At 50.8% G+C, this 26006-nt stretch overlaps 1 protein-coding gene across 1 annotated transcript; it reads left to right on the forward strand.

Annotated features, from left to right (window-relative positions):
* Positions 1–469: 469 nt before the first annotated feature.
* Positions 470–26006, forward strand: LOC135369141 (serum response factor homolog A-like). Its single transcript, XM_064602801.1, has 5 exons — positions 470–517; positions 809–867; positions 2974–3179; positions 7486–7625; positions 25710–26006. The coding sequence occupies exons 1-5, from the start codon at positions 470–472 to the stop codon at positions 26004–26006; spliced, it is 750 nt and encodes a 249-aa protein (XP_064458871.1).

The raw sequence follows: 26006 nt of genomic DNA on the forward strand, positions 1-26006 counted from the left end.
CTCCCATGGAGTTCATAGGTCAAATTGTCGACATTTGTCGTTGTACAGCTGACATTTGCGTATTATCAGTTCTTGTTCAGCTAAGGGCTTACCTTATGTTTGAGGGTTGCTATATATCAATACAGAAGTGGCTGCACTAATGATGGCTGATGGAGTGTATGTCCACAACGATGCGATATGGATCAGTGATAATCCTACGTTGCCAAAACAAACATAAGAGAGCACGCGGGTTACGCGCGAGCACATGTCACACCTTGAACCTATCCATTGGTGGTGGTGGTGGTGAAAGGGTGGTCACCGCTGTCGGCCTCACAGAGGTGGGCAACGTCGCGACTCACGCCCCACGAGAATGTGCGTCCTGGGCTGACCCCTAAAGGAACTGTAGCGACGTATCTCTGAAAGCATCTAAGCAAAATCCCAGACAGCGCTGCGGGATTCGAACCCAGGTACCTCCCAGTCTGGATCTGACATGGCCAGCACGCTACGCACTGAGCCACGGGAGCTATCCATTGACGATGTAAACGCCACCCAGCGTTAGGCAAAATTTATCCCCCAATGATATTCGCTATTAGAGGGATCGCCTCACCTGTATCCACTCTCCTACTCATATAATTTATGGTAGTATTATGTTCATATCACGATCGAGGCTAATAAAAATTAAAATACGTCCCGCCTCTATCCAATGGTGCAACTTGTTTCGAATGGTAGCGCATTCCGTTATGGTGAATTGCAGAACTAGCGTTTCACCAAAGACAAAAAGGAGCTTATAAGCGATTGCGATCCAATATACCTCTGTTTATTCTTGCAGCTTGCAGCCTTGGATTGTACACTTGGAGCTTGGTGCCGCCTCGATGCCTATGCAGCCTGGTATCCTACTTGCCTTTTTCGACAGCTACTGGCTTATATATGCCATGCCATGCCATGCCATCCAAAGTTGCCTGCTTACCCCGTTTGCAGCCTTGTGCATTTCTGTTCCAGAAATTCGCTCTGTGTGACTTGATATCCAATTTGATGTCGATATTTATGTTCTTTGCGTTTCTAACGTTCACCAGTCTTAGACTGTTGGTTTTTTACGACTGCCATGTTCCTATATTTTTATTAGATGTAAGTTGCTTGGATTAGCTGCCCTGATTTGTTGAAAACTTCTGCCTTTGTCCTTTAACTTCTGTACGTTGTTAATGTAACATATTCTTCAATGTTCTACTGTTGCAGGAGATGGAGGAGCAGAAGGTCCTAACTCATTCCATCTGCATTTCCCAGCCTTGACAGGAACACAGGCGTTAAATTTCCCACTGTTGAAAGGAGCAGGAACCCAGAGATTCCCTCCGCAGTGACAACAGTGGCCTAATTTGCCCTAGATTTCCCACTGTTGAGAGGAGCAGGAACCCAGAGATTCCCTCCCCAGTGACAACAGTGGACTAATTGCCCTAGATTTCCCATTGTTGAGAGGAGCAGGAACCCAGAGATTCCCTCCGCAGTCGCAAGAGCGCAGTAGCATAGCGGTATGGCATGCAGCTGGTAAGGCATATACAGTAAGGCATGTAGCTGTGAGACGTGTGGCAGTAAGGCATGCCGCTGTGAGGCATGTAGCTGTAAGACCTTTCTTAAGGCAGTAAGTCTCCATGTCCTCATTGTAAGTCGTCATGTCCTTATCGTAAGTCCCCACGTCCTCATTGTAAGTCTCCATGTCCTTACTGTAATCCTCTATGTCCTTACTATGCCAGTCTGCCACTAACATCTCCATAACTAATTTGCCCTAGATTTCCCACTGTTGAGAGGAGCAGGAACCCAGAGATTCCCTCCGCAGTGACAACAGTGGACTAATTGCCCTAAATTTCCCACTGTTGAGAGGAGCAGGAACCCAGAGATTCCCTCCGCAGTGACAACAGTGGACTAATTGCCCTAAATTTCCCACTTTTGAGAGGAGCAGGAACCCAGAGATTCCCTCCGCAGTGACAATAGTGGACTAATTGCTCTAAATTTCCCACTGTTGAGAGGAGCAGGAACCCAGAGATTCCCTCCGCAGTGACAACAGTGGACTAATTTGCCCTAGATTTTCCACTGTTGAGAGGAGCAGGAACCCAGAGATTCCCTCCGCAGTGACAACAGTGGACTAATTGCCCTAAATTTCCCGTTGTTGAGAGGAGCAGGAACCCAGAGATTCCCTCCGCAGTCGCAAGAGCGCAGTAGCATAGCGGTATGGCATGCAGCTGGTAAGGCATATACAGTAAGGCATGTAGCTGTGAGACGTGTGGCAGTATGGCATGCCGCTGTGAGGCATGTAGCTGTAAGACCTTTCTTAAGGCAGTAAGTCTCCATGTCCTCATTGTAAGTCGTCATGTCCTTATCGTAAGTCCCCACGTCCTCATTGTAAGTCTCCATGTCCTTACTGTAATCCTCTATGTCCTTACTATGCCAGTCTGCCACTAACATCTCCATAACTAATTTGCCCTAGATTTCCCACTGTTGAGAGGAGCAGGAACCCAGAGATTCCCTCCGCAGTGACAACAGTGGACTAATTGCCCTAAATTTCCCAGTGTTGAGAGGAGCAGGAACCCAGAGATTCCCTCCGCAGTGACAACAGTGGACTAATTGCCCTAAGTTTCCCACTTTTGAGAGGAGCAGGAACCCAGAGATTCCCTCCGCAGTGACAATAGTGGACTAATTGCCCTAAATTTCCCACTGTTGAGAGGAGCAGGAACCCAGAGATTCCCTCCGCAGTGACAACAGACTCTAATTTGCCCCAGGTTTCCCACTGTTGAGAGGAGCAGGAACCCAGAGATTCCCTCCGCAGTGACAACAGTGGACTAATTGCCCTAAATTTCCCACTGTTGAGAGGAGCAGGAACCCAGAGATTCCCTCCGCAGTGACAACAGTGGACTAATTGCCCTAAATTTCCCACTGGTGAGAGGAGCAGGAACCCAGAGATTCCCTCCGCAGTGACAACAGTGGACTAATTGCCCTCAATTTCAGCAGCAGCCAGCAGCCAGAAGCAGCCAGAAGCAAGCAGCAGCAAGCAGCAGCCAGCAGCAGCAAGCAGCAGCAAGCAGCAGCAAGCAGCAGCCAGCAAGCAGCAGGTAACAGCAGCAAGAAAGCAGCCAGCAGCCTGCAGCAGCAAGCAGCCAGCAGCAGCAAGCAGCCAGCAGCAGCAAGCAGCCAGCAGCAGCAAGCAGCCAGCAGCAAGCAGCAGCAAGCACCAGCAAGCAGCAGCAAGCACTAGCAAGCAGCAGCAAGCAGCAGCCAGCAGCAGCCAGCAGTAGCCAGCAGCAGCAAGCAGCAGCCAGCAGCCAGCAGCATCAAGCAGCAGCCAACAGCAGCAAGCAGCCAGCAGCAGCCAGCAGCAGCAAGCACCAGCAAGCAGCAGCAAGCACCAGGCAGCAGCAGCCAGCAAGCAGCAGCAAGCAGCAGCAAGCAGCAGCCAGCAGCAGCCAGCAGTAGCCAGCAGCAGCAAGCAGCAGCCAGCAGCAGCAAGCAGCAGCCAGCAGCATCAAGCAGCAGCCAACAGCAGCAAGCAGCCAGCAGCAGCCAGCAGCAGCAAGGAGCAGCAAGCAGCAGCCAGCAGCCAGTCAGCAGCAGCAGCAAGCAGCAGCCAGCAGCAGCCACCAGCCAGCAGCAGCCACCAGCCAGCAGCAGCCACCAGCCAGCAGCAAGCAGCAGCCAGCAGCAGCACCACCACCACAACCACCTATGATTAGGTTGCCGCAGCATTCGCTAACCGGGGCCCTATATGAGGGGTCCCAAAAATGTTTTTACAATATGCAAGTTACCTTGATAATAACTCTATTATTCATGCAAAAATGACATTTTGATATGTATATTTCTGGCAGAGATGGGCATAAATACTGCCGCTGTGAGGCATGTAGCTGTAAGACCTTTCTTAAGGCAGTAAGTCTCCATGTCCTCATTGTAAGTCGTCATGTCCTTATCGTAAGTCCCCACGTCCTCATTGTATGTCTCCATGTCCTTACTGTAATCCTCTATGTCCTTACTATGCCAGTCTGCCACTAACATCTCCATAACTAATTTGCCCTAGATTTCCCACTGTTGAGAGGAGCAGGAACCCAGAGATTCTCTCCGCAGTGACAACAGTGGACTAATTGCCCTAAATTTCCCAGTGTTGAGAGGAGCAGGAACCCAGAGATTCCCTCCGCAGTGAAAACAGTGGACTAATTGCCCTAAATTTCCCACTTTTGAGAGGAGTAGGAACCCAGAGATTCCCTCCGCAGTGACAATAGTGGACTAATTGCCCTAAATTTCCCACTGTTGAGAGGAGCAGGAACCCAGAGATTCCCTCCGCAGTGACAACAGTGGACTAATTGCCTTAAATTTTCCACTGTTGAGAGGAGCAGGAACCCAGAGATTCCCTCCGCAGTCGCAAGAGCGCAGTAGCATAGCGGTATGGCATGCAGCTGGTAAGGCATATACAGTAAGGCATGTAGCTGTGAGACGTGTGGCAGTAAGGCATGCCGCTGTGAGGCATGTAGCTGTAAGACCTTTCTTAAGGCAGTAAGTCTCCATGTCCTCATTGTAAGTCGTCATGTACTTATCGTAAGTCCCCACGTCCTCATTGTAAGTCTCCATGTCCTTACTGTAATCCTCTATGTCCTTACTATGCCAGTCTGCCACTAACATCTCCATAACTAATTTGCCCTAGATTTCCCACTGTTGAGAGGAGCAGGAACCCAGAGATTCCCTCCGCAGTGACAACAGTGGACTAATTGCCCTAAACTTCCCACTGTTGAGAGGAGCAGGAACCCAGAGATTCCCTCCGCAGTGACAACAGTGGACTAATTGCCCTAAATTTCCCACTTTTGAGAGGAGCAGGAACCCAGAGATTCCCTCCGCAGTGACAATAGTGGACTAATTGCTCTAAATTTCCCACTGTTGAGAGGAGCAGGAACCCAGAGATTCCCTCCGCAGTGACAACAGTGGACTAATTTGCCCTAGATCTCCCACTGTTGAGAGGAGCAGGAACCCAGAGATTCCCTCCGCAGTGACAACAGTGGACTAATTGCCCTAAATTTCCCACTGTTGAGAGGAGCAGGAACCCAGAGATTCCCTCCGCAGTGACAACAGTGGACTAATTTGCCCTAGATTTTCCACTGTTGAGAGGAGCAGGAACCCAGAGATTCGCTCCGCAGTGACAACAGTGGACTAATTTGCCCTAGATTTTCCACTGTTGAGAGGAGCAGGAACCCAGAGATTCGCTCCGCAGTGACAACAGTGGACTAATTGCCCTAGATTTTCCACTGTTGAGAGGAGCAGGAACCCAGAGATTCCCTCCGCAGTCGCAAGAGCGCAGTAGCATAGCGGTATGGCATGCACCTGGTAAGGCATATACAGTAAGGCATGTAGCTGTGAGACGTGTGGCAGTAAGGCATGCCGCTGTGAGGCATGTAGCTGTAAGACCTTTCTTAAGGCAGTAAGTCTCCATGTCCTCATTGTAAGTCGTCATGTCCTTATCGTAAGTCCCCACGTCCTCATTGTAAGTCTCCATGTCCTTACTGTTAACCTCTATGTCCTTACTATGCCAGTCTGCCACTAACATCTCCATAACTAATTTGCCCTAGATTTCCCGCTGTTGAGAGGAGCAGGAACCCAGAGATTCCCTCCGCAGTGACAACAGTGGACTAATTGCCCTAGATTTCCCACTGTTGAGAAGAGCAGGAACCCAGAGATTCCCTCCGCAGTGACAACAGTGGACTAATTGCACTAAATTTCCCACTTTTGAGAGGAGCAGGAACCCAGAGATTCCCTCCGCAGTGACAACAGTGGACTAATTGCCCTAAATTTCCCAGTGTTGAGAGGAGCAGGAACCCAGAGATTCCCTCCGCAGTGACAACAGTGGACTAATTGCCCTAAATTTCCCACTTTTGAGAGGAGCAGGAACCCAGAGATCCCCTCCGCAGTGACAATAGTGGACTAATTGCCCTAAATTTCCCACTGTTGAGAGGAGCAGGAACCCAGAGATTCCCTCCGCAGTGACAACAGTGCACTAATTTGCCCTAGATTTCCCACTGTTGAGAGGAGCAGGAACCCAGAGATTCCCTCCGCAGTGACAACAGTGGACTAATTGCCCTAAATTTTCCACTGTTGAGAGGAGCAGGAACCCAGAGATTCCCTCCGCAGTGACAACAGTGGACTAATTGCCCTAAATTTCCCACTGTTGAGAGGAGCAGGAACCCAGAGATTCCCTCCGCAGTGACAACAGTGGACTGATTTGCCCTAGATTTTCCACTGTTGAGAGGAGCAGGAACCCAGAGATTCCCTCCGCAGTGACAACCGTGGACTAATTGCCCTAAATTTCCCACTTTTGAGAGGAGCAGGAACCCAGAGATTCCCTCCGCAGTGACAATAGTGGACTAATTGCCCTAAATTTCCCACTGTTGAGAGGAGCAGGAACCCAGAGATTCCCTCCGCAGTGACAACAGTGCACTAATTTGCCGTAGATTTCCCACTGTTGAGAGGAGCAGGAACCCAGAGATTCCCTCCGCAGTGACAACAGTGGACTAATTGCCCTAAATTTTCCACTGTTGAGAGGAGCAGGAACCCAGAGATTCCCTCCGCAGTGACAACAGTGGACTAATTGCCCTAAATTTCCCACTGTTGAGAGGAGCAGGAACCCAGATATTCCCTCCGCAGTGACAACAGTGGACTGATTTGCCCTAGATTTTCCACTGTTGAGAGGAGCAGGAACCCAGAGATTCCCTCCGCAGTGACAACAGTGGACTAATTGCCCTAAATTTCCCGTTGTTGAGAGGAGCAGGAACCCAGAGATTCCCTCCGCAGTCGCAAGAGCGCAGTAGCATAGCGGTATGGCATGCAGCTGGTAAGGCATATACAGTAAGGCATGTAGCTGTGAGACGTGTGGCAGTAAGGCATGCCGCTGTGAGGCATGTAGCTGTAAGACCTTTCTTAAGGCAGTAAGTCTCCATGTCCTCATTGTAAGTCGTCATGTCCTTATCGTAAGTCTCCATGTCCTCATTGTAAGTTCCCATGTCCTTATCGTAAGTCCCCACGTCCTCATTGTAAGTCTTCATGTCCTTACTGTAATCCTCTATGTCCTTACTATGCCAGTCTGCCACTAACATCTCCATAACTAATTTGCCCTAGATTTCCCACTGTTGAGAGGAGCAGGAACCCAGAGATTCCCTCCGCAGTGACAACAGTGGACTAATTGCCCTAAATTTCCCACTGTTGAGAGGAGCAGGAACCCAGAGATTCCCTCCGCAGTGACAACAGTGGACTAATTGCACTAAATTTCCCACTTTTGAGAGGAGCAGGAACCCAGAGATTCCCTCCGCAGTGACAACAGTGGACTAATTGCCCTAAATTTCCCACTGTTGAGAGGAGCAGGAACCCAGAGATTCCCTCCGCAGTGACAACAGTGGACTAATTGCCCTAAATTTCCCACTGGTGAGAGGAGCAGGAACCCAGAGATTCCCTCCGCAGTGACAACAGTGGACTAATTGCCCTCAATTTCAGCAGCAGCCAGCAGCAAGCAGCAGCAAGCAGCAGCCAGCACGCAGCAGCCAGCACCAGCCAGCACCAGCAAACAGCAGCAAGCAGCAGCCAGCAGCAGCAAGCAGCAGCAAGCAGCAGCCAGCAGCAGCCAGCAGCAGCAAGCAGCAGCAAGCAGCAGCCAGCAGCAGCCAGCAAGCAGCAGCCAGCAGCAAGCAGCAGCAGCCAGCAGTAGCCAGCAGCAAGCAGCAGCAGCCAGCAGCAGCAAGCAGCAGCAAGCAGCAGCAAGCAGCCAGCAGCAAGCAGTAGCAAGCAGCCAGCAGCAGCAAGCAGCCAGCAGCCAGCAGCCAGTCAGCAGGCAGCAGCAGCCAGCAAGCAGCAGCCAGCAAGCAGCAGCCAGCAGCAGCCACCAGCCAGCAGCAGCCACCAGCCAGCAGCAGCCAGCAGCAGCAGCACCACCACAACCACCTATGATTAGGTTGCCGCAGCATTCGCTAACCCTATATGAGGGGTCCCAAAAAAGTTTTTACAATATGCAAGTTACCTTGATAATAACTCTATTATTCATGCAAAAATGACATTTTGATATGTATATTTCTGGCAGAGGTGGGCATAAATACTGCCGCTGTGAGGCATGTAGCTGTAAGACCTTTCTTAAGGCAGTAAGTCTCCATGTCCTCATTGTAAGTCGTCATGTCCTTATCGTAAGTCCCCACGTCCTCATTGTAAGTCGTCATGTCCTTATCGTAAGTCCCCACGTCCTCATTGTAAGTCTCCATGTCCTTACTGTAATCCTCTATGTCCTTACTATACCAGTCTGTCACTAACATCTCCATAACTAATTTGCCCTAGATTTCCCACTGTTGAGAGGAGCAGGAACCCAGAGATTCCCTCCGCAGTGACAACAGTGGACTAATTGCCCTAAATTTCCCACTGTTGAGAGGAGCAGGAACCCAGAGATTCCCTCCGCAGTGACAACAGTGGACTAATTGCCCTAAATTTCCCGTTGTTGAGAGGAGCAGGAACCCAGAGATTCCCTCCGCAGTCGCAAGAGCGCAGTAGCATAGCGGTATGGCATGCAGCTGGTAAGGCATTTACAGTTAGGCATGTAGCTGTGAGACGTGTGGCAGTAAGGCATGCCGCTGTGAGGCATGTAGCTGTAAGACCTTTCTTAAGGCAGTAAGTCTCCATGTCCTCATTGTAAGTCGTCATGTCCTTATCGTAAGTCCCCACGTCCTCATTGTAAGTCTCCATGTCCTTACTGTAATCCTCTATGTCCTTACTATGCCAGTGTGCGACTAACATCTCCATAACTAATTTGCCCTAGATTTCCCACTGTTGAGAGGAGCAGGAACCCAGAGATTCCCTCCGCAGTGACAACAGTGGACTAATTTGCCCTAGATTTCCCACTGTTGAGAGGAGCAGGAACCCAGAGATTCCCTCCGCAGTGACAACAGTGGACTAATTGCCCCAAATTTCCCACTTTTGAGAGGAGCAGGAACCCAGAGATTCCCTCCGCAGTGACAATAGTGGACTAATTGCCCTAAATTTCCCACTTTTGAGAGGAGCAGGAACCCAGAGATTCCCTCCGCAGTGACAATAGTGGACTAATTGCCCTAAATTTCCCACTTTTGAGAGGAGCAGGAACCCAGAGATTCCCTCCGCAGTGACAACAGTGGACTAATTGCCCTAAATTTCCCACTGTTGAGAGGAGCAGGAACCCAGAGATTCCCTCCGCAGTGACAACAGTGGACTAATTTGCCCTAGATTTTCCACTGTTGACAGGAGCAGGAACCCAGAGATTCCCTCCACAGTCGCAAGAGCGCAGTAGCATAGCGGTATGGCATGCAGCTGGTAAGGCATATACAGTAAGGCATGTAGCTGTGAGACGTGTGGCAGTAAGGCATGCCGCTGTGAGGCATGTAGCTGTAAGACCTTTCTTAAGGCAGTAAGTCTCCATGTCCTCATTGTAAGTCGTCATGTCCTTATCGTAAGTCCCCACGTCCTCATTGTAAGTCTCCATGTCCTTACTGTTAACCTCTATGTCCTTACTATGCCAGTCTGCCACTAACATCTCCATAACTAATTTGCCCTAGATTTCCCACTGTTGAGAGGAGCAGGAACCCAGAGATTCCCTCCGCAGTGACAACAGTGGACTAATTGCCCTAGATTTCCCACTGTTGAGAGGAGCAGGAACCCAGAGATTCCCTCCGCAGTGACAACAGTGGACTAATTGCACTAAATTTCCCACTTTTGAGAGGAGCAGGAACCCAGAGATTCCCTCCGCAGTGACAACAGTGGACTAATTGCCTTAAATTTTCCACTGTTGAGAGGAGCAGGAACCCAGAGATTCCCTCCGCAGTCGCAAGAGCGCAGTAGCATAGCGGTATGGCATGCAGCTGGTAAGGCATATACAGTAAGGCATGTAGCTGTGAGACGTGTGGCAGTAAGGCATGCCGCTGTGAGGCATGTAGCTGTAAGACCTTTCTTAAGGCAGTAAGTCTCCATGTCCTCATTGTAAGTCGTCATGTCCTTATCGTAAGTCCCCACGTCCTCATTGTAAGTCGTCATGTCCTTATCGTAAGTCCCCACGTCCTCATTGTAAGTCTCCATGTCCTTACTGTAATCCTCTATGTCCTTACTATACCAGTCTGTCACTAACATCTCCATAACTAATTTGCCCTAGATTTCCCACTGTTGAGAGGAGCAGGAACCCAGAGATTCCCTCCGCAGTGACAACAGTGGACTAATTGCCCTAAATTTCCCACTGTTGAGAGGAGCAGGAACCCAGAGATTCCCTCCGCAGTGACAACAGTGGACTAATTGCCCTAAATTTCCCGTTGTTGAGAGGAGCAGGAACCCAGAGATTCCCTCCGCAGTCGCAAGAGCGCAGTAGCATAGCGGTATGGCATGCAGCTGGTAAGGCATTTACAGTTAGGCATGTAGCTGTGAGACGTGTGGCAGTAAGGCATGCCGCTGTGAGGCATGTAGCTGTAAGACCTTTCTTAAGGCAGTAAGTCTCCATGTCCTCATTGTAAGTCGTCATGTCCTTATCGTAAGTCCCCACGTCCTCATTGTAAGTCTCCATGTCCTTACTGTAATCCTCTATGTCCTTACTATGCCAGTGTGCGACTAACATCTCCATAACTAATTTGCCCTAGATTTCCCACTGTTGAGAGGAGCAGGAACCCAGAGATTCCCTCCGCAGTGACAACAGTGGACTAATTTGCCCTAGATTTCCCACTGTTGAGAGGAGCAGGAACCCAGAGATTCCCTCCGCAGTGACAACAGTGGACTAATTGCCCCAAATTTCCCACTTTTGAGAGGAGCAGGAACCCAGAGATTCCCTCCGCAGTGACAATAGTGGACTAATTGCCCTAAATTTCCCACTTTTGAGAGGAGCAGGAACCCAGAGATTCCCTCCGCAGTGACAATAGTGGACTAATTGCCCTAAATTTCCCACTTTTGAGAGGAGCAGGAACCCAGAGATTCCCTCCGCAGTGACAACAGTGGACTAATTGCCCTAAATTTCCCACTGTTGAGAGGAGCAGGAACCCAGAGATTCCCTCCGCAGTGACAACAGTGGACTAATTTGCCCTAGATTTTCCACTGTTGACAGGAGCAGGAACCCAGAGATTCCCTCCACAGTCGCAAGAGCGCAGTAGCATAGCGGTATGGCATGCAGCTGGTAAGGCATATACAGTAAGGCATGTAGCTGTGAGACGTGTGGCAGTAAGGCATGCCGCTGTGAGGCATGTAGCTGTAAGACCTTTCTTAAGGCAGTAAGTCTCCATGTCCTCATTGTAAGTCGTCATGTCCTTATCGTAAGTCCCCACGTCCTCATTGTAAGTCTCCATGTCCTTACTGTTAACCTCTATGTCCTTACTATGCCAGTCTGCCACTAACATCTCCATAACTAATTTGCCCTAGATTTCCCACTGTTGAGAGGAGCAGGAACCCAGAGATTCCCTCCGCAGTGACAACAGTGGACTAATTGCCCTAGATTTCCCACTGTTGAGAGGAGCAGGAACCCAGAGATTCCCTCCGCAGTGACAACAGTGGACTAATTGCACTAAATTTCCCACTTTTGAGAGGAGCAGGAACCCAGAGATTCCCTCCGCAGTGACAACAGTGGACTAATTGCCTTAAATTTTCCACTGTTGAGAGGAGCAGGAACCCAGAGATTCCCTCCGCAGTCGCAAGAGCGCAGTAGCATAGCGGTATGGCATGCAGCTGGTAAGGCATATACAGTAAGGCATGTAGCTGTGAGACGTGTGGCAGTAAGGCATGCCGCTGTGAGGCATGTAGCTGTAAGACCTTTCTTAAGGCAGTAAGTCTCCATGTCCTCATTGTAAGTCGTCATGTACTTATCGTAAGTCCCCACGTCCTCATTGTAAGTCTCCATGTCCTTACTGTAATCCTCTATGTCCTTACTATGCCAGTCTGCCACTAACATCTCCATAACTAATTTGCCCTAGATTTCCCACTGTTGAGAGGAGCAGGAACCCAGAGATTCCCTCCGCAGTGACAACAGTGGACTAACTGCCCTAAACTTCCCACTGTTGAGAGGAGCAGGAACCCAGAGATTCCCTCCGCTGTGACAACAGTGGACTAATTGCCCTAAATTTCCCACTTTTGAGAGGAGCAGGAACCCAGAGATTCCCTCCACAGTGACAATAGTGGACTAATTGCTCTAAATTTCCCACTGTTGAGAGGAGCAGGAACCCAGAGATTCCCTCCGCAGTGACAACACTGGACTAATTTGCCCTAGATTTCCCACTGTTGAGAGGAGCAGGAACCCAGAGATTCCCTCCGCAGTGACAACAGTGGACTAATTGCCCTAAATTTGCCACTGTTGAGAGGAGCAGGAACCCAGAGATTCCCTCCGCAGTGACAACAGTGGACTAATTTGCCCTAGATTTTCCACTGTTGAGGGGAGCAGGAACCCAGAGATTCGCTCTGCAGTGACAACAGTGGACTAATTTGCCCTAGATTTTCCACTGTTGAGAGGAGCAGGAACCCAGAGATTCGCTCCGCAGTGACAACAGTGGACTAATTGCCCTAGATTTTCCACTGTTGAGAGGAGCAGGAACCCAGAGATTCCCTCCGCAGTCGCAAGAGCGCAGTAGCATAGCGGTATGGCATGCACCTGGTAAGGCATATACAGTAAGGCATGTAGCTGTGAGACGTGTGGCAGTAAGGCATGCCGCTGTGAGGCATGTAGCTGTAAGACCTTTCTTAAGGCAGTAAGTCTCCATGTCCTCATTGTAAGTCGTCATGTCCTTATCGTAAGTCCCCACGTCCTCATTGTAAGTCTCCATGTCCTTACTGTTAACCTCTATGTCCTTACTATGCCAGTCTGCCACTAACATCTCCATAACTAATTTGCCCTAGATTTCCCGCTGTTGAGAGGAGCAGGAACCCAGAGATTCCCTCCGCAGTGACAACAGTGGACTAATTGCCCTAGATTTCCCACTGTTGAGAAGAGCAGGAACCCAGAGATTCCCTCCGCAGTGACAACAGTGGACTAATTGCACTAAATTTCCCACTTTTGAGAGGAGCAGGAACCCAGAGATTCCCTCCGCAGTGACAACAGTGGACTAATTGCCCTAAATTTCCCAGTGTTGAGAGGAGCAGGAACCCAGAGATTCCCTCTGCAGTGACAACAGTGGACTAATTGCCCTAAATTTCCCACTTTTGAGAGGAGCAGGAACCCAGAGATTCCCTCCGCAGTGACAATAGTGGACTAATTGCCCTAAATTTCCCACTGTTGAGAGGAGCAGGAACCCAGAGATTCCCTCCGCAGTGACAACAGTGCACTAATTTGCCCTAGATTTCCCACTGTTGAGAGGAGCAGGAACCCAGAGATTTCCTCCGCAGTGACAACAGTGGACTAATTGCCCTAAATTTTCCACTGTTGAGAGGAGCAGGAACCCAGAGATTCCCTCCGCAGTGACAACAGTGGACTAATTGCCCTAAATTTCCCACTGTTGAGAGGAGCAGGAACCCAGAGATTCCCTCCGCAGTGACAACAGTGGACTGATTTGCCCTAGATTTTCCACTGTTGAGAGGAGCAGGAACCCAGAGATTCCCTCCGCAGTGACAACCGTGGACTAATTGCCCTAAATTTCCCACTTTTGAAAGGAGCAGGAACCCAGAGATTCCCTCCGCAGTGACAATAGTGGACTAATTGCCCTAAATTTCCCACTGTTGAGAGGAGCAGGAACCCAGAGATTCCCTCCGCAGTGACAACAGTGCACTAATTTGCCCTAGATTTCCCACTGTTGAGAGGAGCAGGAACCCAGAGATTCCCTCCGCAGTGACAACAGTGGACTAATTGCCCTAAATTTTCCACTGTTGAGAGGAGCAGGAACCCAGAGATTCCCTCCGCAGTGACAACAGTGGACTAATTGCCCTAAATTTCCCACTGTTGAGAGGAGCAGGAACCCAGAGATTCCCTCCGCAGTGACAACAGTGGACTGATTTGCCCTAGATTTTCCACTGTTGAGAGGAGCAGGAACCCAGAGATTCCCTCCGCAGTGACAACAGTGGACTAATTGCCCTAAATTTCCCGTTGTTGAGAGGAGCAGGAACCCAGAGATTCCCTCCGCAGTCGCAAGAGCGCAGTAGCATAGCGGTATGGCATGCAGCTGGTAAGGCATATACAGTAAGGCATGTAGCTGTGAGACGTGTGGCAGTAAGGCATGCCGCTGTGAGGCATGTAGCTGTAAGACCTTTCTTAAGGCAGTAAGTCTCCATGTCCTCATTGTAAGTCGTCATGTCCTTATCGTAAGTCTCCATGTCCTCATTGTAAGTTCCCATGTCCTTATCGTAAGTCCCCACGTCCTCATTGTAAGTCTTCATGTCCTTACTGTAATCCTCTATGTCCTTACTATGCCAGTCTGCCACTAACATCTCCATAACTAATTTGCCCTAGATTTCCCACTGTTGAGAGGAGCAGGAACCCAGAGATTCCCTCCGCAGTGACAACAGTGGACTAATTGCCCTAAATTTCCCACTGTTGAGAGGAGCAGGAACCCAGAGATTCCCTCCGCAGTGACAACAGTGGACTAATTGCACTAAATTTCCCACTTTTGAGAGGAGCAGGAACCCAGAGATTCCCTCCGCAGTGACAACAGTGGACTAATTGCCCTAAATTTCCCACTGTTGAGAGGAGCAGGAACCCAGAGATTCCCTCCGCAGTGACAACACTGGACTAATTTGCCCTAGATTTCCCACTGTTGAGAGGAGCAGGAACCCAGAGATTCCCTCCGCAGTGACAACAGTGGACTAATTGCCCTAAATTTCCCACTGTTGAGAGGAGCAGGAACCCAGAGATTCCCTCCGCAGTGACAACAGTGGACTAATTTGCCCTAGATTTTCCACTGTTGAGGGGAGCAGGAACCCAGAGATTCGCTCTGCAGTGACAACAGTGGACTAATTTGCCCTAGATTTTCCACTGTTGAGAGGAGCAGGAACCCAGAGATTCGCTCCGCAGTGACAACAGTGGACTAATTGCCCTAGATTTTCCACTGTTGAGAGGAGCAGGAACCCAGAGATTCCCTCCGCAGTCGCAAGAGCGCAGTAGCATAGCGGTATGGCATGCACCTGGTAAGGCATATACAGTAAGGCATGTAGCTGTGAGACGTGTGGCAGTAAGGCATGCCGCTGTGAGGCATGTAGCTGTAAGACCTTTCTTAAGGCAGTAAGTCTCCATGTCCTCATTGTAAGTCGTCATGTCCTTATCGTAAGTCCCCACGTCCTCATTGTAAGTCTCCATGTCCTTACTGTAATCCTCTATGTCCTTACTATGCCAGTCTGCCACTAACATCTCCATAACTAATTTGCCCTAGATTTCCCACTGTTGAGAGGAGCAGGAACCCAGAGATTCCCTCCGCAGTGACAACAGTGGACTAACTGCCCTAAACTTCCCACTGTTGAGAGGAGCAGGAACCCAGAGATTCCCTCCGCTGTGACAACAGTGGACTAATTGCCCTAAATTTCCCACTTTTGAGAGGAGCAGGAACCCAGAGATTCCCTCCACAGTGACAATAGTGGACTAATTGCTCTAAATTTCCCACTGTTGAGAGGAGCAGGAACCCAGAGATTCCCTCCGCAGTGACAACACTGGACTAATTTGCCCTAGATTTCCCACTGTTGAGAGGAGCAGGAACCCAGAGATTCCCTGCGCAGTGACAACAGTGGACTAATTGCCCTAAATTTCCCACTGTTGAGAGGAGCAGGAACCCAGAGATTCCCTCCGCAGTGACAACAGTGGACTAATTTGCCCTAGATTTTCCACTGTTGAGGGGAGCAGGAACCCAGAGATTCGCTCTGCAGTGACAACAGTGGACTAATTTGCCCTAGATTTTCCACTGTTGAGAGGAGCAGGAACCCAGAGATTCGCTCCGCAGTGACAACAGTGGACTAATTGCCCTAGATTTTCCACTGTTGAGAGGAGCAGGAACCCAGAGATTCCCTCCGCAGTCGCAAGAGCGCAGTAGCATAGCGGTATGGCATGCACCTGGTAAGGCATATACAGTAAGGCATGTAGCTGTGAGACGTGTGGCAGTAAGGCATGCCGCTGTGAGGCATGTAGCTGTAAGACCTTTCTTAAGGCAGTAAGTCTCCATGTCCTCATTGTAAGTCGTCATGTCCTTATCGTAAGTCCCCACGTCCTCATTGTAAGTCTCCATGTCCTTACTGTTAACCTCTATGTCCTTACTATGCCAGTCTGCCACTAACATCTCCATAACTAATTTGCCCTAGATTTCCCGCTGTTGAGAGGAGCAGGAACCCAGAGATTCCCTCCGCAGTGACAACAGTGGACTAATTGCCCTAGATTTCCCACTGTTGAGAAGAGCAGGAACCCAGAGATTCCCTCCGCAGTGACAACAGTGGACTAATTGCACTAAATTTCCCACTTTTGAGAGGAGCAGGAACCCAGAGATTCCCTCCGCAGTGACAACAGTGGACTAATTGCCCTAAATTTCCCAGTGTTGAGAGGAGCAGGAACCCAGAGATTCCCTCTGCAGTGACAACAGTGGACTAATTGCCCTAAATTTCCCACTTTTGAGAGGAGCAGGAACCCAGAGATTCCCTCCGCAGTGACAATAGTGGACTAATTGCCCTAAATTTCCCACTGTTGAGAGGAGCAGGAACCCAGAGATTCCCTCCGCAGTGACAACAGTGCACTAATTTGCCCTAGATTTCCCACTGTTGAGAGGAGCAGGAACCCAGAGATTCCCTCCGCAGTGACAACAGTGGACTAATTGCCCTAAATTTTCCACTGTTGAGAGGAGCAGGAACCCAGAGATTCCCTCCGCAGTGACAACAGTGGACTAATTGCCCTAAATTTCCCACTGTTGAGAGGAGCAGGAACCCAGAGATTCCCTCCGCAGTGACAACAGTGGACTGATTTGCCCTAGATTTTCCACTGTTGAGAGGAGCAGGAACCCAGAGATTCCCTCCGCAGTGACAACCGTGGACTAATTGCCCTAAATTTCCCACTTTTGAGAGGAGCAGGAACCCAGAGATTCCCTCCGCAGTGACAATAGTGGACTAATTGCCCTAAATTTCCCACTGTTGAGAGGAGCAGGAACCCAGAGATTCCCTCCGCAGTGACAACAGTGCACTAATTTGCCCTAGATTTCCCACTGTTGAGAGGAGCAGGAACCCAGAGATTCCCTCCGCAGTGACAACAGTGGACTAATTGCCCTAAATTTTCCACTGTTGAGAGGAGCAGGAACCCAGAGATTCCCTCCGCAGTGACAACAGTGGACTAATTGCCCTAAATTTCCCACTGTTGAGAGGAGCAGGAACCCAGAGATTCCCTCCGCAGTGACAACAGTGGACTGATTTGCCCTAGATTTTCCACTGTTGAGAGGAGCAGGAACCCAGAGATTCCCTCCGCAGTGACAACAGTGGACTAATTGCCCTAAATTTCCCGTTGTTGAGAGGAGCAGGAACCCAGAGATTCCCTCCGCAGTCGCAAGAGCGCAGTAGCATAGCGGTATGGCATGCAGCTGGTAAGGCATATACAGTAAGGCATGTAGCTGTGAGACGTGTGGCAGTAAGGCATGCCGCTGTGAGGCATGTAGCTGTAAGACCTTTCTTAAGGCAGTAAGTCTCCATGTCCTCATTGTAAGTCGTCATGTCCTTATCGTAAGTCTCCATGTCCTCATTGTAAGTTCCCATGTCCTTATCGTAAGTCCCCACGTCCTCATTGTAAGTCTTCATGTCCTTACTGTAATCCTCTATGTCCTTACTATGCCAGTCTGCCACTAACATCTCCATAACTAATTTGCCCTAGATTTCCCACTGTTGAGAGGAGCAGGAACCCAGAGATTCCCTCCGCAGTGACAACAGTGGACTAATTGCCCTAAATTTCCCACTGTTGAGAGGAGCAGGAACCCAGAGATTCCCTCCGCAGTGACAATAGTGGACTAATTGCACTAAATTTCCCACTTTTGAGAGGAGCAGGAACCCAGAGATTCCCTCCGCAGTGACAACAGTGGACTAATTGCCCTAAATTTCCCACTGTTGAGAGGAGCAGGAACCCAGAGATTCCCTCCGCAGTGACAACAGTGGACTAATTGCCCTAAATTTCCCACTGGTGAGAGGAGCAGGAACCCAGAGATTCCCTCCGCAGTGACAACAGTGGACTAATTGCCCTCAATTACAGCAGCAGCCAGCAGCCAGCAGCAGCAAGCAGCAGCCAGCAGCAGCAAGCAGCAGCCAGCAGCAGCAAGCAGCAGCCAGCAGCAGCAAGCAGCAGCAAGCAGCAGCCAGCAGCAGCCAGCAAGCAGCAGCCAGCAGCAAGCAGCAGCAGCCAGCAGCAGCCAGCAGCAGCAAGCAGCAGCAAGCAGCCAGCAGCAAGCAGTAGCAAGCAGCCAGCAGCCAGCAGCAGCAAGCAGCCAGCAGCCAGCAGCCAGTCAGCAGGCAGCAGCAGCCAGCAAGCAGCAGCCAGCAAGCAGCAGCCAGCAGCAGCCACCAGCCAGCAGCAGCCACCAGCCAGCAGCAGCCAGCAGCAGCAGCAGCACCACCACAACCACCTATGATTAGGTTGCCGCAGCATTCGCTAACCCTATATGAGGGGTCCCAAAAAAGTTTTTACAATATGCAAGTTACCTTGATAATAACTCTATTATTCATGCAAAAATGACATTTTGATATGTATATTTCTGGCAGAGGTGGGCATAAATACTGCCGCTGTGAGGCATGTAGCTGTAAGACCTTTCTTAAGGCAGTAAGTCTCCATGTCCTCATTGTAAGTCGTCATGTCCTTATCGTAAGTCCCCACGTCCTCATTGTAAGTCGTCATGTCCTTATCGTAAGTCCCCACGTCCTCATTGTAAGTCTCCATGTCCTTACTGTAATCCTCTATGTCCTTACTATACCAGTCTGTCACTAACATCTCCATAACTAATTTGCCCTAGATTTCCCACTGTTGAGAGGAGCAGGAACCCAGAGATTCCCTCCGCAGTGACAACAGTGGACTAATTGCCCTAAATTTCCCACTGTTGAGAGGAGCAGGAACCCAGAGATTCCCTCCGCAGTCGCAAGAGCGCAGTAGCATAGTGGTATGGCATGCAGCTGGTAAGGCATTTACAGTTAGGCATGTAGCTGTGAGACGTGTGGCAGTAAGGCATGCCGCTGTGAGGCATGTAGCTGTAAGACCTTTCTTAAGGCAGTAAGTCTCCATGTCCTCATTGTAAGTCGTCATGTCCTTATCGTAAGTCCCCACGTCCTCATTGTAAGTCTCCTTGTCCTTACTGTAATCCTCTATGTCCTTACTATGCCAGTGTGCGACTAACATCTCCATAACTAATTTGCCCTAGATTTCCCACTGTTGAGAGGAGCAGGAACCCAGAGATTCCCTCCGCAGTGACAACAGTGGACTAATTTGCCCTAGATTTCCCACTGTTGAGAGGAGCAGGAACCCAGAGATTCCCTCCGCAGTGACAACAGTGGACTAATTGCCCCAAATTTCCCACTTTTGAGAGGAGCAGGAACCCAGAGATTCCCTCCGCAGTGACAATAGTGGACTAATTGCCCTAAATTTCCCACTTTTGAGAGGAGCAGGAACCCAGAGATTCCCTCCGCAGTGACAATAGTGGACTAATTGCCCTAAATTTCCCACTTTTGAGAGGAGCAGGAACCCAGAGATTCCCTCCGCAGTGACAACAGTGGACTAATTTGCCCTAGATTTCCCACTGTTGAGAGGAGCAGGAACCCAGAGATTCCCTCCGCAGTGACAACAGTGGACTAATTGCCCTAAATTTCCCACTCTTGAGAGGAGCAGGAACCCAGAGATTCCCTCCGCAGTGACAACAGTGGACTAATTGCCCTAAATTTCCCACTGTTGAGAGGAGCAGGAACCCAGAGATTCCCTCCGCAGTGACAACAGTGGACTAATTTGCCCTAGATTTTCCACTGTTGACAGGAGCAGGAACCCAGAGATTCCCTCCGCAGTCGCAAGAGCGCAGTAGCATAGCGGTATGGCATGCAGCTGGTAAGGCATATACAGTAAGGCATGTAGCTGTGAGACGTGTGGCAGTAAGGCATGCCGCTGTGAGGCATGTAGCTGTAAGACCTTTCTTAAGGCAGTAAGTCTCCATGTCCTCATTGTAAGTCGTCATGTCCTTATCGTAAGTCCCCACGTCCTCATTGTAAGTCTCCATGTCCTTACTGTTAACCTCTATGTCCTTACTATGCCAGTCTGCCACTAACATCTCCATAACTAATTTGCCCTAGATTTCCCACTGTTGAGAGGAGCAGGAACCCAGAGATTCCCTCCGCAGTGACAACAGTGGACTAATTGCCCTAGATTTCCCACTGTTGAGAGGAGCAGGAACCCAGAGATTCCCTCCGCAGTGACAACAGTGGACTAATTGCACTAAATTTCCCACTTTTGAGAGGAGCAGGAACCCAGAGATTCCCTCCGCAGTGACAATAGTGGACTAATTGCCCTAAATTTCCCACTGTTGAGAGGAGCAGGAACCCAGAGATTCCCTCCGCAGTGACAACAGTGGACTAATTTGCCCCAGATTTCCCACTGTTGAGAGGAGCAGGAACCCAGAGATTCCCTCCGCAGTGACAACAGTGGACTAATTGCCCTAAATTTCCCACTGTTGAGAGGAGCAGGAACCCAGAGATTCCCTCCGCAGTGACAACAGTGGACTAATTGCCCTCAATTTCAGCAGCAGCCAGCAGCCAGCAGCAGCCAGCAGCCAGCAGCAGCCAGCAGCAAGCAGCAGCAAGCAGCAGCCAGCAGCAGCAAGCAGCAGCAAGCAGCAGCCAGCAAGCAGCAGCCAGCAGCAAGCAGCAGCAGCCAGCAGCCAGCAGCAGCAGCCAGCAGCAGCCAGCAGTGGCCGGCAGCAGCAAGCAGCAGCAAGCAGCAGCCACCAGCATCAAGCAGCAGCCAACAGCAGCAAGCAGCCAGCAGCAGCCAGCAGCAGCAAGGAGCAGCAAGCAGCAGCCAGCAGCCCCAACAGCCAGCAAGCAGCCAGCAAGCAGCAAGCAGCCAGCAGCAGCCAGCAGCAGCAGCAGCAAGTAGTAGCAAGCAGCCAGCAGCAGCCAGCAGCCAGCAGCCAGCCAGCAGCAAGCAGCAGCCAGCAGCAGCACCACCACCACAACCACCTATGATTAGGTTGCCGCAGCATTCGCTAACCGGGGCCCTATATGAGGGGTCCCAAAAATATTTTTACAATATGCAAGTTACCTTGATAATAACTCTATTATTCATGCAAAAATGACATTTGGATATGTATATTTCTGGCAGAGATGGGCATAAATACTGCCGCTGTGAGGCACGTAGCTGTAAGACCTTTCTTAAGGCAGTAAGTCTCCATGTCCTCATTGTAAGTCTCCATGTCCTTACTGTAATCCTCTATGTCCTTACTATGCCAGTCTGCCACTAACATCTCCATAACTAATTTGCCCTAGATTTCCCACTGTTGAGAGAAGCAGGAACCCAGAGATTCCCTCCGCAGTGACAACAGTGGACTAATTGCCCTAAATTTCCCACTGTTGAGAGGAGCAGGAACCCAGAGATTCCCCCCGCAGTGACAACAGTGGACTAATTGCCCTAAATTTCCCACCTTTGAGAGGAGCAGGAACCCAGAGATTCCCTCCGCAGTGACAATAGTGGACTAATTGCCCTAAATTTCCCACTGTTGAGAGGAGCAGGAACCCAGAGATTCCCTCCGCAGTCGCAAGAGCGCAGTAGCATAGCGGTATGGCATGCAGCTGGTAAGGCATATACAGTAAGGCATGTAGCTGTGAGACGTGTGGCAGTAAGGCATGCCGCTGTGAGGCATGTAGCTCTAAGACCTTTCTTAAGGCAGTAAGTCTCCATGTCCTCATTGTAAGTCGTCATGTCCTTATCGTAAGTCCCCACGTCCTCATTGTAAGTCTCCATGTCCTTACTGTTAACCTCTATGTCCTTACTATGCCAGTCTGCCACTAACATCTCCATAACTAATTTGCCCTAGATTTCCCACTGTTGAGAGGAGCAGGAACCCAGAGATTCCCTCCGCAGTGACAACAGTGGACTAATTGCACTAAATTTCCCACTTTTGAGAGGAGCAGGAACCCAGAGATTCCCTCCGCAGTGACAATAGTGGACTAATTGCCCTAAATTTCCCACTGTTGAGAGGAGCAGGAACCCAGAGATTCCCTCCGCAGTGACAACAGTGGACTAATTTGCCCCAGATTTCCCACTGTTGTGAGGAGCAGGAACCCAGAGATTCCCTCCGCAGTGACAACAGTGGACTAATTGCCCTAAATTTCCCACTGTTGAGAGGAGCAGGAACCCAGAGATTCCCTCCGCAGTGACAACAGTGGACTAATTGCCCTCAATTTCAGCAGCAGCCAGCAGCAGCCAGCAGCCAGCAGCAGCAAGCTGCAGCAAGCAGCAGCCAGCAAGCAGCAGCCAGCAGCAAGCAGCAGCAGCCAGCAGACAGCAGCAGCAGCCAGCAGCAGCAGCCAGCAGCCAGCAGCAGCCAGCAAGCAGCAGCCAGCAGCAGCCAGCAGTGGCCGGCAGCAGCAAGCAGCAGCAAGCAGCAGCCACCAGCATCAAGCAGCAGCCAACAGCAGCAAGCAGCCAGCAGCAGCCAGCAGCAGCAAGGAGCAGCAAGCAGCAGCCAGCAGCCCCAACAGCCAGCAAGCAGCCAGCCAGCAGCAAGCAGCCAGCAGCAGCCAGCAGCAGCAGCAGCAAGCAGTAGCAAGCAGCCAGCAGCAGGAAGCAGCCAGCAGCAGCAGCCAGCAGCCAGTCAGCAGCGAGCAGAAGCCACCAGCCAGCAGCAAGCAGCAGCCAGCAGCAGCACCACCACCACAACCACCTATGATTAGGTTGCCGCAGCATTCGCTAACCGGGGCCCTATATGAGGGGTCCCAAAAATATTTTTACAATATGCAAGTTACCTTGATAATAACTCTATTATTCATGCAAAAATGACATTTTGATATGTATATTTCTGGCAGAGATGGGCATAAATACTGCCGCTGTGAGGCACGTAGCTGTAAGACCTTTCTTAAGGCAGTAAGTCTCCATGTCCTTACTGTAATCCTCTATGTCCTTACTATGCCAGTCTGCCACTAACATCTCCATAACTAATTTGCCCTAGATTTCCCACTGTTGAGAGAAGCAGGAACCCAGAGATTCCCTCCGCAGTGACAACAGTGGACTAATTGCCCTAAATTTCCCACTGTTGAGAGGAGCAGGAACCCAGAGATTCCCCCCGCAGTGACAACAGTGGACTAATTGCCCTAAATTTCCCACCTTTGAGAGGAGCAGGAACCCAGAGATTCCCTCCGCAGTGACAATAGTGGACTAATTGCCCTAAATTTCCCACTGTTGAGAGGAGCAGGAACCCAGAGATTCCCTCCGCAGTGACAACAGTGGACTAATTTGCCCCAGATTTCCCACTGTTGAGAGGAGCAGGAACCCAGAGATTCCCTCTGCAGTGACAACAGTGGACTAATTGCCCTAAATTTCCCACTGTTGAGAGGAGCAGGAACCCAGAGATTCCCTCCGCAGTGACAACAGTGGACTAATTGCCCTCAATTTCAGCAGCAGCCAGCAGCAGCCAGCAGCCAGCAGCAGCAAGCTGCAGCAAGCAGCAGCCAGCAAGCAGCAGCCAGCAGCAAGCAGCAGCAGCCAGCAGACAGCAGCAGCAGCCAGCAGCCAGCAGCAGCAGCCAGCAGCCAGCAGCAGCCAGCAAGCAGCAGCCAGCAGCAGCCAGCAGTGGCCGGCAGCAGCAAGCAGCAGCCACCAGCATCAAGCAGCAGCCAACAGCAGCAAGCACCCAGCAGCAGCCAGCAGCAGCAAGGAGCAGCAAGCAGCAGCCAGCAGCCCCAACAGCCAGCAAGCAGCCAGCCAGCAGCAAGCAGCCAGCAGCAGCCAGCAGCAGCAGCAGCAAGCAGTAGCAAGCAGCCAGCAGCAGGAAGCAGCCAGCAGCAGCCAGCAGCAGCAGCCAGCAGCCAGTCAGCAGCGAGCAGAAGCCACCAGCCAGCAGCAAGCAGCAGCCAGCAGCAGCACCACCACCACAACCACCTATGATTAGGTTGCCGCAGCATTCGCTAACCGGGGCCCTATATGAGGGGTCCCAAAAATATTTTTACAATATGCAAGTTACCTTGATAATAACTCTATTATTCATGCAAAAATGACATTTTGATATGTATATTTCTGGCAGAGATGGGCATAAATACTGCCGCTGTGAGGCACGTAGCTGTAAGACCTTTCTTAAGGCAGTAAGTCTCCATGTCCTCATTGTAAGTCTCCATGTCCTTACTGTAATCCTCTATGTCCTTACTATGCCAGTCTGCCACTAACATCTCCATAACTAATTTGCCCTAGATTTCCCACTGTTGAGAGAAGCAGGAACCCAGAGATTCCCTCCGCAGTGACAACAGTGGACTAATTGCCCTAAATTTCCCACTGTTGAGAGGAGCAGGAACCCAGAGATTCCCCCCGCAGTGACAACAGTGGACTAATTGCCCTAAATTTCCCACCTTTGAGAGGAGCAGGAACCCAGAGATTCCCTCCGCAGTGACAATAGTGGACTAATTGCCCTAAATTTCCCACTGTTGAGAGGAGCAGGAACCCAGAGATTCCCTCCGCAGTGACAACAGTGGACTAATTTGCCCCAGATTTCCCACTGTTGAGAGGAGCAGGAACCCAGAGATTCCCTCCGCAGTCGCAACAGCGTGTAGAGGAGGTGGAGTTCCTCCACATGAGCCCCGACCGGCGATGATGGTATGCCACGGAGAGGCGATGACGGTGGCCTATCTCCATGGCCGCGCCGGTGGAACTGAGGCAGGTGCTCCAGGCGCGTGGCCATCTTCGTCGTTGTCCACGGCCCGCTACAGGGCTCCCCCCTCAGACGCGGAGCGGCGATAAGAAAGATGGAAGAATCACGTCCGGGTCACCAAATGTAGAGGAGGTGGAGTTCCTCTACATGAGCCCCGACCGGCGATGATGGTATGCCACGGAGAGGCGATGACGGTGGCCTATCTCCATGCCCGCGCCGGTGGAACTGAGGCAGGTGCTCCAGGCGCGTGGCCATCTTCGTCGTTGTCCACGGCCCGCTACAAGCGCAGTAGCATAGCGGTATGGCATGCAGCTGGTAAGGCATATACAGTAAGGCATGTAGCTGTGAGACGTGTGGCAGTAAGGCATGCCGCTGTGAGGCATGTAGCTGTAAGACCTTTTTTAAGGCAGTAAGTCTCCATGTCCTCATTGTAAGTCGTCATGTCCTTATCGTAAGTCCCCACGTCCTCATTGTAAGTCTTCATGTCCTTACTGTAATCCTCTATGTCCTTACTATGCCAGTCTGCCACTAACATCTCTATAACTAATTTGCCCTAGATTTCCCACTGTTGAGAGGAGCAGGAACCCAGAGATTCCCTCCGCAGTGACAACAGTGGACTAATTGCCCTAAATTTCCCACTTTTGAGAGGAGCAGGAACCCAGAGATTCCCTCCGCAGTGACAATAGTGGACTAATTGCCCTAAATTTCCCACTGTTGAGAGGAGCAGGAACCCAGAGATTCCCTCCGCAGTGACAACAGTGGACTAATTTGCCCTAGATTTCCCACTGTTGAGAGGAGCAGGAACCCAGAGATTCCCTCCGCAGTGACAACAGTGGACTAATTGCCCTAAATTTCCTACTGGTGAGAGGAGCAGGAACCCAGAGATTCCCTCCGCAGTGACAACAGTGGACTAATTGCCCTCAATTTCAGCAGCAGCAAGCAGCAGCAAGCAGCAGCCAGCAGAAAGCAGCAAGCAACAAGCAGCAGCCAGCAGCAGCAAGCAGCAAGCAGCAGCAAGCAGCAGCAGCCAGCACGCAGCAGCACGCAGCAGCCAGCACGCAGCAGCACGCAGCAGCAGTCAGCAGCAAGCAGCAGCCAGCAAGCAGCCAGCAGCAAGCAAGCAAGCAGCAAGCAGCTGCTTGCAGCTGCATACCAGCAGCAGCAAGCAGGTTCCAGCAGCAGCAAGCAGCCAGCAGTCAGCAGCAGCCAGCAGCCAGCAGCAGCTAG

Source organism: Ornithodoros turicata, chromosome 9, assembly GCF_037126465.1.
Source record: "Ornithodoros turicata isolate Travis chromosome 9, ASM3712646v1, whole genome shotgun sequence".
Classification (NCBI taxonomy): Eukaryota; Metazoa; Arthropoda; class Arachnida; order Ixodida; family Argasidae; genus Ornithodoros; species Ornithodoros turicata.